This window comes from Etheostoma cragini, chromosome 14 (assembly GCF_013103735.1).
Source record: "Etheostoma cragini isolate CJK2018 chromosome 14, CSU_Ecrag_1.0, whole genome shotgun sequence".
NCBI lineage: Eukaryota > Metazoa > Chordata > Actinopteri > Perciformes > Percidae > Etheostoma > Etheostoma cragini.
Genome location: NC_048420.1, coordinates 22,612,355 through 22,627,037, shown reverse-complemented (window position 1 = coordinate 22,627,037; position 14,683 = coordinate 22,612,355). Strand labels below are relative to the sequence as shown.

Genomic DNA, 14,683 nt, shown 5'->3' with positions numbered 1-14,683 from the left:
GGGGGGGGGAGGGCGGTGGTGAGCTTGTGGGTGGAATAAAGCTGAAATGGCTTCTTCTTTAAACGCTGCAAGTGTTTATGGAGTCCAGTTTGCTTTGACGTTACGCAGGAAAATTCCATTTCGACTTATTTTTGGAAACCATAAGGAGGATATTTTAAGAGAGAGTGAAATTTTAAAAGAGTGTTTGTCGCTGGCGACAGCCGCTGTAATGACTTCCTTCCTCGTGCTTCAACGCTACTTTTCCAGGGAGGCCAATTGGATGCCTTATAAAGAAAGCCATGGTCAGATGTCATGAGTAAGGACAGCTACGTTTACTAAATGCTTTCATATTCTTGACCACTAACATTATTGTTCTGTAATGATCGATGTGAATGGGGCTTGGTTGTTTACTGTGGTTTTATAAATGTATTAAGTAGAAATGTTTTTGTTCCTTGACATGTTCAAATGCATTTATTAATACATACAACCCTGGTTTTAGTGTTGGACTTATCAGGAACTGTATGATAATAAATCATTACAGAAATACACAGCCAGCAGTATTTTTAACATCAGCATGGCAGTTGTGTGTTCCAGTGTAAAGCAGTTCCTAGAAAGGCTGCCAAAGTGCGTTTGAACAAGATGCCCAGCGCCTACCTCATTTATTGCATATCTGGTTTGAAAACAGCAGTGTTGTAAAAGCTACAATGTGAAATGTCCAACTGTTCTAACTGTCCAACCTGAGATGCACCTGACTTCGACCGTGGCGATGGGAAATGATGTAGAATAAAGAGCGACAAAGTCAAATGGAGGTCGGGCAAATGGATGTGTCATGAAAAACGAAGCACTTTCAGCCAAGAGATCGCTGTTCCTGTACTTGTGACACCAAAAGAGATCAGATAAGATAAGATAGCCAATATTAATCCCGCACTCGGGAAATTCCTTTGCTATAGCAGCTCAAAGAAAAACTGTTAGATCAACACAAACACACATTATGGAGACATTGGCAAAAAAATGCAGTAGAAAAAAATAGAAAATAGAATTAGTTATAATAATAATAATAGTAATAAATCAAACATTTACACAATAAACAACCTTCTATAAACAGTACATAGATACAGATTAAAAAAGTCAAGTAAAAGTCAACGCTGACTTCTTTTACGTACCTAATACCCTTAAACAGAATTAAAACAAAAATGCTTATTTTAAGTTAAACCACGATTTTTTCCTAAACCTAACCAAGATGTGTTGTTGCCTAAACTTAAGCCTACACATGATAAGCGTTTTGTTCCCTGCGCACCGTTAGGTGGGGCGCAGATCCAAGCCCAGAGCAGGTACACGTCATTAAGGATGGCGAGGAAGCCATTTCCCATAATGACACGCTGTTATCTCATTGGTTGCGCTATCGAAAGGTCAAGGTTTCCAAGCGGTGCACAACGCCAGGGGTAGAGCAGTTCTCACCACAGCAGATCAATGGAAGTCTCGTGTTGCCAGACCTTCCTCCACAACGCTGTGGAAGGAGGTCTGGCTAGTCCACACAGTACTTTGGTACTAATTTGTTTTTCTGGATTTTCTTTAAGCCAATCACAATGGTCCTGGGCGGCGCTAAGCACCGGATGAAGCCCCAGTGCAAACAGCCTCGGGACAGTACTTGTTCTGATGGGACATGTACGTTTTAAAGTTGTTTTATTAGGAAATAAACTACCTAAAGCTAGCCCTACTCTGTGTGTTGAAATATTACACCAAAGCGTCAGTGTGCAACTAGATGGGAGTGAGAATGTGTTTTACTATGATACTACTTTGATACTACTACTTCTTGTATGACTTCTTCTGCCACTATTAGGCTAATAGTATTATCTTATACCCTTAGAATAAAACAATCAATTACTCAGTTATGTGTAAAATGTTTTACTGCAATGACCATAGTGCGTGAAGATTAAAGTGCCCATATTATTAAAGAAAAAAACACTTTTTCTGGGATTTGGGGTGGTATTTTGTGTCTCCGGTGCTTCCACGCACGTACAAACTTGGAAAAAAAACTATCCATGCAGTTTAGAGAGAGATACAGGTTTTCTGAATGAGTGAGCTGTTCATCTGCATGGCTTTCCACGTCTGAACCTAACCTGAAAATTAATAATATGGGTGCTTTAAGCAACATTTAATGATTATTGACATGCTGTCAACTGCTTTGAGTGGATAAGTTCTTAATTCTCTTTTGTCAAATCTAAAGATTTCATGTTGATCTAAATATCTCAGTTATAGCAAGATTAATTTAACACTTACCCAACTAGAATATAAGCTTTCTTCCTTTTATTGCATTTGAACATTTTCAAATGGTAAAACTGAATGTCTCCACTCAGGAGTCAAGACAAATTAAATAAAAATAATTTTCTTTTTGACATTTAAACAATAGTTGTGACAAATAGACTTTCTTTTAGGCTTTAAAAGAATGATAACTTCAGTCATTTCTTTTGAATGTATTGCCTAGACTACACTGAACATGCAGTACGTCTTGTTCATTCATTCATCAACAACCAGTGGGCTTTGGTACATTTCTTTACAAGATGCACTACTGCAGCGATAATGAACTTATTGTCTGAGTTTATCTGTGTCAGTGTTTGAACTGATAAGATGTGAGTTACCAACAGGATATGAGTTAAATATGTGTGAAAGTGTATTTTTGATGTATTGCACTGTGCCGTTCTGTCTTATCTGTAGTCCACGGAGAACTTTGCCAGAAAACGATCCAAAACTTACACTCTGTGGCTTGTTAGCTTGTTAACAAGACAGACTGGGATGGGAAAGCAAAGCTATGTGCTCTCCCCAGGGAATGTGTTTCATTTTTTGCTGACAAGAGGAATGACGGCATGTCATGTCTGTTATCACCCCATCCTGGTGGAATGTAGCGGGACAGCTGCTTCATTCACCTTACAGTCATTTTGTGTTTAAGATGCGATTCATCGGCAGCGTATTTACGTGATTTCTCCATCACAGAGCTTCTCGGAATAGATAATTGGTTATGGCTTGAACATGATGAGTGTTTTTGTGCCGCTGCGGTACCACAAAAGCATCTCAGAATAGAAAGCAGGTTACGATGCAGCACCCTGAGTGTTTTTTCTGTTGTGTTTTGCTTTCATATAACATCTCAAAATAGACAATTGATTGTGATTCCTCTCGGCTGCAAGTGCTTTTACATTGCTTTTCTGTTCTGATAGAAAAAAGTAGGACAGAAAGTACAGATCATTATTTGTGATTGGAGGAAGCTTTTCTTCTATCAGAAGCTGCAACTAAGGAAGTCTCCAAATTCTGGATAATACATAAAGTTACTGGTCTTTGATTTATGTAGACTAAAATAGAAAGACTCATTTTCTTACATTTTTAGATCTGACTTGTTTGTTTTCAAATGGCCCAATTACAGAGGAACTAATTCTTTTAATCTAAATTTACTGGACCCATTAGAGTTCTGGCAACCTGTCACTCTGGGACCTTTTGATGATTCTGGCAGCAAAAAGGTCCTAGAAGACTCCATTTGCCCCATGCACTCCATTGCATTACATTCAATTGGCCAAGAACCAGAGATGGATGTCACCAAAGACCATCAACTAAGAGAGGATTTGGTGACATGTTTTTGAAGTCTGCATTTTATTTATCTTATATCTTGATTTTGACTGCAGTGCGATGGTATCTCACTACGTTACGTTGGCCATTCTACCTGCGTTATGCCAGTGTTCACAGATAAAAGGTATCTACTGTTTTTTTCAACCTGAACCCTATTTTCCTTGTGTTTTTGTGTCTAAGTTACTGATGGGAACAACAATCTTTGACATTGGTCAAGTATTAAATGAGATCGCTGAAGTTGGCAAAACGAGCTACAATGTAAGATAATGGGACAATTGTCTAGCTTGTATTTACCTTAAAAAAAAGGGCTCATTTGGCCACTGACAGACAGATTAATATTATATTAATACAAGTGTCTCACAACATTATGAAAAGGATTTCTAAGGAGGTTGACCCTTCTGTTAAAGAGTAAGCTTTCGCTAAACCCACCAGACTCCATGTATATAATAGATGAATAAAACCAGTAGTGCAGTTTTACTTTATTTTGCTTTGGCTTTCAAATCCCAGCAAACAACTGTGTATGTGTCTCTGTTTGTCTTTCATGTTGTTTTCCTCACACCTACTGATTATGTTTAGTTTTCTATTGAAAAATGAATGTTACAGTTCTCATAACAAATTTAACATGGACATTACTAAAGAAGTGAAGTCATTTTTAGGCATCACATCTACACGGGTCCAAAGTTCTGGCCTAAACAGATTTTGTGCACCTATAAACAGTGTTGGAAGGAAACTTTCAAAACGTATTAGTTTTCATATTGGGGCTTCTTGGAAATGCATAGAGTTTCCTTAAAGGTCCCATGCGATGACAGTTTCACTTTATGAGATGTTTTAACATTAATATGAGTTCCCCCAGCCTGCCTATGGTCCCCCAGTGACTAGAAATGGTGATAGGTGTAAACCGAGCCCTGGGTATTCTGCTCTGCCTTTGAGAAAATGAAAGCTCAGATGGGCCGATCTGGAATCTTCCCCCTTAATAGGTCATAAGGGGAAAGGTTACCTCCCCTTTCTCTGCTTTGCCCATCCAGAGAATTTGGGCCACCCATGAGAAAGAGACATCATGGCTTTCGAATGAGCAAAGTGGCAGTTGGTCAAGCCTACACCCCCCAGCCTCCACCTTGCCCCCCCCCCCTCTCTCAGTTGAGAAAGCACAGTGCTAATACTGCTAGCATTTATTGATGCTGTTTCTTAGATATAATTTTTGTGCCATGAAATGTGAAGCAACGTCTTCTCCTGCATCAGTCCTCCCTCTTTACATTTCTGTTCTGTATGAACTGAAGTTTGTGCAAAAGACCTTCGGTCTCATTTACTAAACTATGCGTAGGATCCTTACTAAAAATGCACGTACGCCCAAAAGCCAAAAATGGCGTGTGTACTAATATCCAAAAACAACGTTCCATTTTATAAATCACACATACCCACAAGTGTGCGTAAGTGAATCAGCCTCTTATCCCGCTCTGTACACGCCCATTTTTACCCATAAATAGTCAACGCGAAGCACCTCGTGAATGCTGATAAGTATGTTATTGTCTGTCAACACCTTGCCAAATAGACAGCATCGACTGATGGTGTCCTCCACCCCGAGATACAATTTGAAGATGAAAGTCTAGTTGGCAAACACGCTTTTCTTCATGCAGGTTTTGTCCCCAACAGTATTAAAGCTCAGACCAATAACGAGGACATTAAGTGGAACGATTGCGCGAGAGCTTAACGGTTGTATTTTCAGACTTGGACATTTGATGATACATGCAACACATTAAAGTCAGATATTTAGTACTCTATTATTATTTTCTTTTTGCCCTTTTTTAACAGCGCAAATAACACTGCTGGATTTAATATTCATGACAACGTTGATGATATGGAGTGAAAAAATGAACGTCAGGCATCAATAAAATATAATCATTTTCTCATATGTACTTTCTGCAGTCCGACATCAGTTCACCTCGTCACCATCTGCGTCTCATTGTCTCCAAAATGTGCATATGCATGAGTTTGCATGGAGGGCCGCGCATTCTCCCGTCAAGTTCGTTTTTTAAAAATAACCTTTGCGTGAGACCTGGCGTATGCAAATTTTCAGCCCCATTTTGTGCGTATGAATGAGTCCCCAGAACATCTGTTTATGGGCAATATTATATACATGCCTTCTAGCTACTTTTACTTTCTCATTCTCTCTTTTCTTGTTCCATTTCCATCCACAGGTTACATCACTTCATCCACTCCTGACTTCTACCTCTACAGACTCTCAGCGGCTGCATTTTTCTACACACATTTTCTGTCATTTTCTTTTTTCACTATGATTCATTTATTAGTTTTGCATCCGTCGTCAAAGCCGCCATTTTTTCTGGGGCTTTTTCTCAAGAGAAGGCCGATTCCTGCCTTTGTCTGAGTGCGTTTTTCACAGAAGTATGCTTAATTGTTCATACCAAGAAGACTCTTTGGTTTTAAACTGTTTTATTCTCCTTTTGTATACCGTTTGTTTTGCTGTTTTTATCACATAGTTTTCTTGTAAGGTTCATATTTCTACCTCTTTCTGTGCTTTTCCTTCTGTCAGAGACACCTGTTGGACTTTTATACTGTCACGGGTATTTGTCCTGTTTTTTTTGATGGGCACAAACTGACAACAGTTTTCCTCTGTTTTGGTTCTTTTTAACCATCCCCGTTGAGGGCAAAGCGCTAGGCAAACTTAGCGGCTAAACTGAACACCTCTCAGCTGTCTTAGTTGTTTTCTATTTTGCAAAAATATGTGGTCTACCTTTTCTGTGGCCGATGATGACGGCCGCATGGCACCGCCAGGTACGGCGCTCGCAACAGTAGGAACACCCCAGGGTCCTGGAGGAGGTCTGACTGGTCTCATGACTGGACGCGGCGGGGGGAACAAGCGCCGCAGGACGACGTCGGCAGGACACGCCATGAGCGAGGCCCTGGAAGGGAAGGTGACTGGTTTCATATTGTGTAAATGTGTGATCCCCCTCAGGCTGTATGAAAACACTTTGGAGCTAATGGAACCCATTAGTCATTCAGCTGCTTTTTTCAGCTGAAATCAGGCTCGTCCAAAGGGCAGGGAACACTCCACAGGAGCAGTTGAATGACTTCTAATGTCAGAAAATAAGTATTTACAAAATGTCAAATGTAGTTCTTTGACATACGGAGGTAAAATGTTGTAAAAATCATGTGAATAATCTGCAGGTGGGATATACAGTACATTCTCAGGCTCTTCTCATGTAGCTATGAGAAGTAATGCACTGTAATTCATGTGTTTTCCACGTAGTTTTTGCTGTATGCACCACATTGACTGCTACTGTATAAGAATGTTGCAGACCACACAGAGAAGGTTGGGGTGTGTGTGTGTGTGTGTGTGTGTGTGTGTGTGTTATAAAACAGCGCTTTCAAGCAGGGGAGTGGAGTTTGCTTCCTGGGGAAAACATTTAGTAAAACGCATGTTCGTTCCTTGGGAGTGTTTTAATCCAACCCGAGGTCTTTCCCTAAACTTAACTGATTGTTTTAGTGCCTAAACTTAACTCTCGTCGCCGCATACTGCTCACTGATGTCCGCTGTAAAGGTGCTCTGTACCCGGCTCAAAGTCACCTTTTTGACTAGCAACTGCTCTGTTGCCGGCGGTCGCCTAATTTCTTAAGATATCATACAAATTGGTGTGCTCAACTTTTCGCACGATATCGCATGTAGTCGGTGATGACAATGCGTTAAATTGCTCAAAGTTGACAGTCAGCTGAGATCTCAGGCTCTTCTGTTTCACTTTGATATTTTCAAACACATACTGTACATAAATAGTTTAGAGGGCATTAATTCCCCACTATAGTATTCTAAAGATGCACACCTGACATAACTAGACAAAAAGTCCTTACTTTTTCTCCACACAGATGTAGAAAAGTCACCCACGCATCTCAACTGCTTATTAGGGGATGATATTTCCTCTGCTGAGGACATTAAAGATTCAGAGATTGTTCTTTCCCTTTAGTATTGGTACTTCCACACTGCACATTACTGTAGGATGTCTACTCTAACTCATCTTGATTAATTAGCTCTCTTTTTTTCTTTATGTGTATCACAGCACTTTATGGTCCAGTTCCAATGTCCATCCCCTATGTACTGAACTCCCACAGACAATCAATGACGGCAAGAGCATGATTGTTGCAAGTGCCTGAGAAAAGGAGGGTGCAAGGGGACTAAAAGCTGTAAAAGGAAATGTCAGAGGGACTAAATTCAAATAAAATGCATACATATACTGTATATGTAAAAGCTAGACATGGTACTTCCTACTATGTGCATGTGGACTTGCTCTTGCCAGCTCTTTCAATTTCTTTGTGATTCATTTTCGTGATTTCACATTTCCTCCTAACATTAGCGTTCTGTTATGTATTGTGTCACCAGATCAAGTTGGCATTCTTTGTGGCCATCGTGGGCGTAGTCCTGACCGTCCTTGGGGTGGGGACAGAGTTCTGGGTGGAGCTGGCCCCATCAAAGAGTTTCTATAACAACCAGGTGAAATGTTGTAAATAACAATAAACAAGAACTTTGGTGTGGGACTTCATTCTTTTCACTGATATAAAAGAAACATGAGGATAAAACCCACAACTAAAGAGTAATTTCCTGTAAGACATACATCACATTTGTTGTATAAAGCTAAACACTGATAAAATAAGAATGTTAATGCTGATGTCTCAAAATAAACCTCTCTGATTTTGATGTTGCAGACCTGCCTGACAGCTCACTACGGCCTGTGGAAGGGCTGCACTAAGACATTGTGGGTGTCTGATATCGACCCCGAGAGAGAGAGCTGTGGACCTGCTGATCTACCCGGAGGTGACTCATAAATCTACTGACCCGCTGGGTGGATGCTTGTCTAACTTTTATGATGGCGGCTGGCTGCTCTGTGTGTGGAAGGGAGTTTTAAGCTGATGATTGACACACCAGCTAGCCAACTGGACGTTTGTCAAACTTGTTGGACAGCTCAGTTTGAGGGAGTGCGTTAGCATGAATGAGAGGTCTACCTGATTCTTTGGCTAGACAAACGATGCTTGGCTTCCTGTTTGATGGCTGGTTGGATCATTACTCTGGCTGACTAACTGCCTGAGTCAGTGTTTCATAGTCTGAGTGAAAGAGTGAGTCCACAAGTTGCTTTTGGGTGAAAGGAAACATCATTTGGATTTTGGAACTCCTCAGCTCTTGGGTACCAATACCCATCATTTTGTTTCGGTTGTTTAAATAAGGGATTTTTTAATTTGTGTTTGCCAAGATTTTGCTAACCATTTATTGATTCATCTTGTTTGGTATTTTACATGAAAAAACAAGACCCTGGTAAAGGAGAACCGGCCAGTACAGCAGAATAGCCCAATAAATACATTTACTAAACCAGACACACAAAGCAATACTTAGATATACGACACAGAGAATGGCTTATTCTATAGAATACAATAAAAGAAAAATGTAAATGTAATTTTAACTAAGGTAAGTTCTGCTGCTGTACACCATCTTATTTGAGTTGCAGGTTGTTACAGTATTGCTTAAAGGGATAGTTCAGATGTTTTGAACCAGTGTATGAGCTTCTTCTCCATAGTCCTTGTAGATGGAAGTCGTCATGCCCTCTGTTTGGAGAAGCAGGCGAAGTACCAAGATGCAAAGCAACGTGCTGCTGTGGACGGGAGCGGCAGCTAGTATTTCAAACACCTCAAAAAAGGCTCACCTAGGAAAATCAATATCAAGTGTGTGCTATATTAAGAATATTCAAAGAATTTTTTTTACCCTTATTGATGGACAGTGTTACATTGTGTGAGAGATTGTGCGTTTGCTCTAAGTGTGTGCCCATCATGTTGATAAGATCATTAAAATGAGAAACAAAGTAATGGGACAAAACAAAATCAAGGGACATTTAGAATAGATAAAAATGATTAATTGCGAGTTAACTATGACATTAATAAGATTAAATATTTTAATTGTTTGACAATAACACAAACTAACTAGCCGATGGAGGCAGCGGTAGAACAGCAACTCCTCTGTTCAGTTGTAGGTAATACTCTGACTATGGGTGGATACGTACCTCATACAAACCCACTTCTGAACTTTATTATTTAAGTCTCTTACTTTTTTATAGGTTTCTCATTACAGGTGCAAGAACAGCTAATGGAAATAACGAAGGACCATGGGTTGAAAATGACAGTTGGATGTGTAACTCTGGCAGAGTGTGGAAAACAATTATTAAAGCTATTTGCAGGATTGTCTCCCCTTTTCCATGACTCACCTGTATGAGCTCCCTTTTTGAAGAATGACTCACATAACAGACAGACTGAGAAAAGTCCACCAAGTGCTCTCTGTGTGTGTTTGTCATTGATGAGATACCGAGTCATAGATACCCGTTTGACTTTCAGCAAAACAAATGAGAAAGATTCACAGGGTTACTGGCTTGGTAGTTAATGGGGTTACAGTGTGCCCAAGGACTTTCTAAAATAAATAAAAATAGAAAAACTCTACTTTAGATAGTAGTAGATTGGACACTATCATTGGATGTGATTGCATTGGATTGCAATGCAATAGTTGGCCTTTGGGAGACAGTCCAGTGTATCCAACATCAATGAACAGGCTACTATTTGCATGGTTGATAATAAATCTACCATTAGCCAACCCCCCAGGTCAAATGTCACGCAAAAGCTGGCAAAACTTCAAGGTTTTTATTAACCGCATTTATAATCAACACAAGTTGGCCAAAGTGCACAGTTTTAAAAGTCAGTGTTAGACAAATGAAAGACCAAAAGGCATCTTCTTACCGGATTAATGTAGTATATGTTTAGATTGGCATTATCTACACATACTGTATCTTTGTAGTCATCGGACTTTCATTATTCTGCCACTCCATGATGGTAAATGCCTTCATGACACCACTGTGTACAGAGTAAATCATTAAACATTGTTCTATAAAGTGACATAAGACAAATAGACAAATGTAACACAGTGACTATGTTTACATGCACATAATATTTCTGTGGTTGGCCTTATTCCAAAAAAAACGATATTTCGACAAGGCTGTTTACATGATGAAAGGAAGTTAATATTTCTCTAATAATCCTGTTAACATGTAGCCATGCAAAATAAAAATTTTCAAAGTTTACCAGCAGTGGCAGACTTGTTCGAGAGTGCATTCCCAGCCTCGATCTTCATTTCTTTAACCAGCTTCTTGAAAAGGTTGGCATAGCAATGTGTGCACATGTCCAAAAATCCAAGTCTTTGAAAACGTTTAAAATAAGCTGTGTTTCTCTTTCTCATCGCGTCTGCGGCCTTGCAAACTGTTGGCTGGTTGGTTTATGTACAGCAACCATAGCAACGCACAGAGCTGACCATAAACATGCAGTAAACACTCAGATTGAGACGCATATTCCGAATGCGCCGCGGTCTAAAGAATGCCTCTAAAACCCGAATATTACCGGCATATCCCACGTCTCAATTAGAAAATGCTGTATTCTGAAAAAAGTCTCATTTGAAATATCCAACCAGAACATGCTTTTTACAGGACCTGCTTCACATTCTGAATATTGTCATATTAAGAATATCAGTGGAATAGTGGTGGGCATGTAAACTCACCATTACTGTTTTTAATCCAGACGCCTACAGTGCAACAACATGAATGATGTCTTCTTAAATGGTGTAAACAGAGGAAATAATTATTTTTTGCCTGGCCAGCTGCAAAAAGACCCCTTATTTGTTGATGGGATTTAATTTTTTGTCAGTGGCATTCGAGTGCATCTCCTCTTAATGCTGGTGGTTACTGTGAGGAAGAAAACACCCAGAATACTCGGAGGATGCGGCTTTGATCACACTAATTGGAAGTGATGTGTGTGCGTGTTTTGCTTGCTCGTGTGCACAAATGTGCGAGTGAACAGACAGAGGTGTTACGTTCTATTTGACGGCCAAACTCTAATTACTGTAACACATCATCAGGACGGCAGAATGCTAATTGAGCAGGAAGCATTGGATTGTCACCTTGAGCTCGTCATTGTCGTTCACGGCTGATTATGCAGAGAATTGTTAAAACTAAAGTGGAAAGGGCTGAGAGAGACGCGGCTGCTCGAATGCCAATAAGTTGTCCATCAATTCTTTAGTTTTCTGTACCGTTTGGTTTTGCATTGCATTTGCAACTAATAATTTATTGTTGGATTGTTTAGACTAACAATCTTTTTACCTTATGCAAACATATGTATGTCCTTATTGCACCGAGGGTCGGAGAGAAACTAATTTTCCATTGTTCTGAATGTCTCGCACAAATTGCAGAATTGACAATAAAGTCGTCTTGATCAAGAATATGTGCAGCACCAGCAGATTACCTGCCAATGTTGATGTTTCTCTTATTTAAAGTAGCCGTTTCCCTTCCTCCTCCATCTTTTTTCTTCTTCAGAATCAAACTGCACCTACTTCAAGTTTTTTACCACGGGGGAAAATGCTCGGATGTTTCAGAAGACAACACGGAAAAGTGAGTCACACGCCTCTGTCAGCTCTCGTGGTCTCTCACCTTCCTACCTTATCCTCTCCCTCTCTATCTTCCTCCTCTGATGCTCTTTTCTTTACTCTTCAGTCCCCTGTTTGTCATCTCTCCCATGATTTATCCCTGCCTTCTTGTGTCCTTTCTTTCTCTCTGTCTTCCTTCACCTCCTCGCCACAGTCTCAGGTTGCCCATTGTCTGCTCTGTGTGTTTGAAATCCATTCCGCCTACTCTGCGTTCAAGTGTCTCTGATCTGCCGTCTACCCTCTCATTTCACTGGCAGCTTCATAATGTATTAAGATCACACAGTGCCTACGCTGAATGAAGAAAGACAGACGTACATTTAAATCTCTTTGTTTGCTGGGGCCACATCACTGTCGAGCTATAGGGATTTAATAAATACGTACTAGAGTTGCTTGAGATTACAAATATCTTACATGTACATCTTTTGTGAGAAAAACAAGGGATTAAGAGGAATCAATTACTTTTTTTTCACCATATAACCATATCCATGAAAACCAAGTTGATATTGGTGTTCTTGTGTTGAAATCTAGGGAGGACCTTCTCAAAAACCTGAACAATCACAAAATCTTTTGCTCCTCAACTCTGAGCCATATAAATAAAATTAACTGGAGCGTAGGCAAAGGGACTCTGCGTAGATCCACAGAGATATTTATGTATCTTTGTAGAAGTATCATGCCCGCAACTAGGCACTTACTACAATGCTACTACTTGGGAAAGAGAGGAGGCATGTGAAGACGAAATACAATCCATTAAGATAATATATCCGATTTATAATTCTTTGAGACATCATGTTTTGTCTTTTTCTATGCTCTTGTTAGATTAACATTGCAGGTCGCAGGATTTTGAGAAATTTCAGGCTTTTTAAAACCCTGTACATACATCTGTTTTCTATAATTCCTATTAAATGATCATCTGTCCCAGAAGTACTTAAAAGCCCTTTGATTAGTCATCAGTTCAGTTAGTTCAGTCCAGTTAATAATATGAGACTTGTGTTTTTCTCCATCCCTGTGCAGATCTGAATGTAGCAGCAGCCATGCTGGCCCTGTTCAGCCTGTTCTTGATGGTGATGGGGGCCATATGCATCGTCATGTGTCTCAGTAAAGAGATCATCTTCTTCCTCAAGCCTGCGTCTGTCTGCTTTATTCTGTCAGGTCAGTTGTTTTCAGAGGAGATCTTTAGGTTGCCATGGGCCAACAATTGTGGACTCATTAGGACAGTGTCCAATATCTCGTTCCCAGGTGTCCTGGTGCTTCTCTCTCTGTTGGTCTTCCACCTGTCAGTCCTGGCCTTCCTGGCCAGCGACCACACGGTTCCTCTCCACCACGAGCTCTCCTGGTCGGTGACGTGCATCGGCTGTGCGGCGGCTGTCCTCATCGTGGGAGGGATCCTCTTCCTGTTGCTGGCGCTGCCCTACAGCCCCTGGCAGAGGTGTCTCCCTCCGAAGGACAGCAGCAGCTAGTGACTGGTTGCACTTTATCTGCCCTTTCTGTTTATGAGGAGGGAGGGTGCAGAGGGGCGTGGGTGTTTCCCAAAGACGTCTTAGCAGAAAGATTGCAGTGTCTGTGAACTTATGTTATGGGAGAGTGATGGGAGATTCACTGAAATGCACAGAACACCTAGCTGTCTATCTTGTCATAAAAATATTGTTAGTATGAAACATCAGTCTGGTTCCCCTTACCTTATACACATAATAGTGTTGACGTTTAACCTGTTCCTCATCATGGAGACAGCTAAGTGTTTAAAACTACAGTAAAATACCTTTTAGTGGAAACAAGTATGGATATGTGATTGCTCAGATGTGGTTGGGAAACAGTCCTGTATTGTCTTACTATCCCACAGCATTTGGAGGCAACTTACTCTTTGTTTATTTAACAAATTGATAAATCCTTGCATATTGCTTTGACCTTTTTGAAATACTAGCTTTTCCAATTCTTTAGATTCTAATTCATTGTCAAACAATTAACTAAAAACAATGCATTATGTATGTATGTATGTATGTATGTGTAGCAGCTAAAAGAAGCAGTTTCAAGTCAACAGGCTAGCTAACATATTAGCATTTGGCTAGTCGGGATTAACACACTTTTCCAGGATAATTGCCTTACATCCAGCACTGCTGAATGTTTCACCGGGTGTCCCTCGCTTTCCCACGGCGACACAGCTTTTTCAACCACAACAACCTTGGAGTTAGCAAGCTACACGCTGAAAATGGCAAGTCTTTAAGAAATATTTCATCATGCAACAAGGCAGGGCTGCTTGGTTCTTTCGGCATTGTTAAGATTGACAAAGAACATGTTTATGGTTTTTACTAGCCAACACTTTTTGGGACCGGTGGGTGGGGATTTTTGTGGACACACACACACACACACACACACACACACACACACACACACACACACACACACACACACAGATAAACTGGTGAGAGCAAATGAGGTGTAACCATATATCCAGCTAATTTAAATAGCTCACATTACTGTATTGTGTAAACAGTTAACTTCATTTAATATTGTGACATTTTCTTTTGCTGGCTACTTAATTTATCTACCCATATTTAAAGAGTACATTCATTATTATTTTCATTGC

At 40.2% G+C, this 14,683-nt stretch overlaps 1 protein-coding gene across 1 annotated transcript; it reads left to right on the top strand.

Moving 5' to 3' along the window:
* Positions 1–49: 49 nt before the first annotated feature.
* Positions 50–14,131, top strand: LOC117957127 (voltage-dependent calcium channel gamma-6 subunit-like). Its single transcript, XM_034892715.1, has 7 exons — positions 50–295; positions 5,790–6,524; positions 7,981–8,091; positions 8,304–8,412; positions 11,993–12,067; positions 13,114–13,251; positions 13,339–14,131. The coding sequence occupies exons 2-7, from the start codon at positions 6,333–6,335 to the stop codon at positions 13,557–13,559; spliced, it is 846 nt and encodes a 281-aa protein (XP_034748606.1). The 5' UTR covers positions 50–295; positions 5,790–6,332; the 3' UTR covers positions 13,560–14,131.
* The last annotated feature ends 552 nt before the right edge of the window (positions 14,132–14,683 follow it).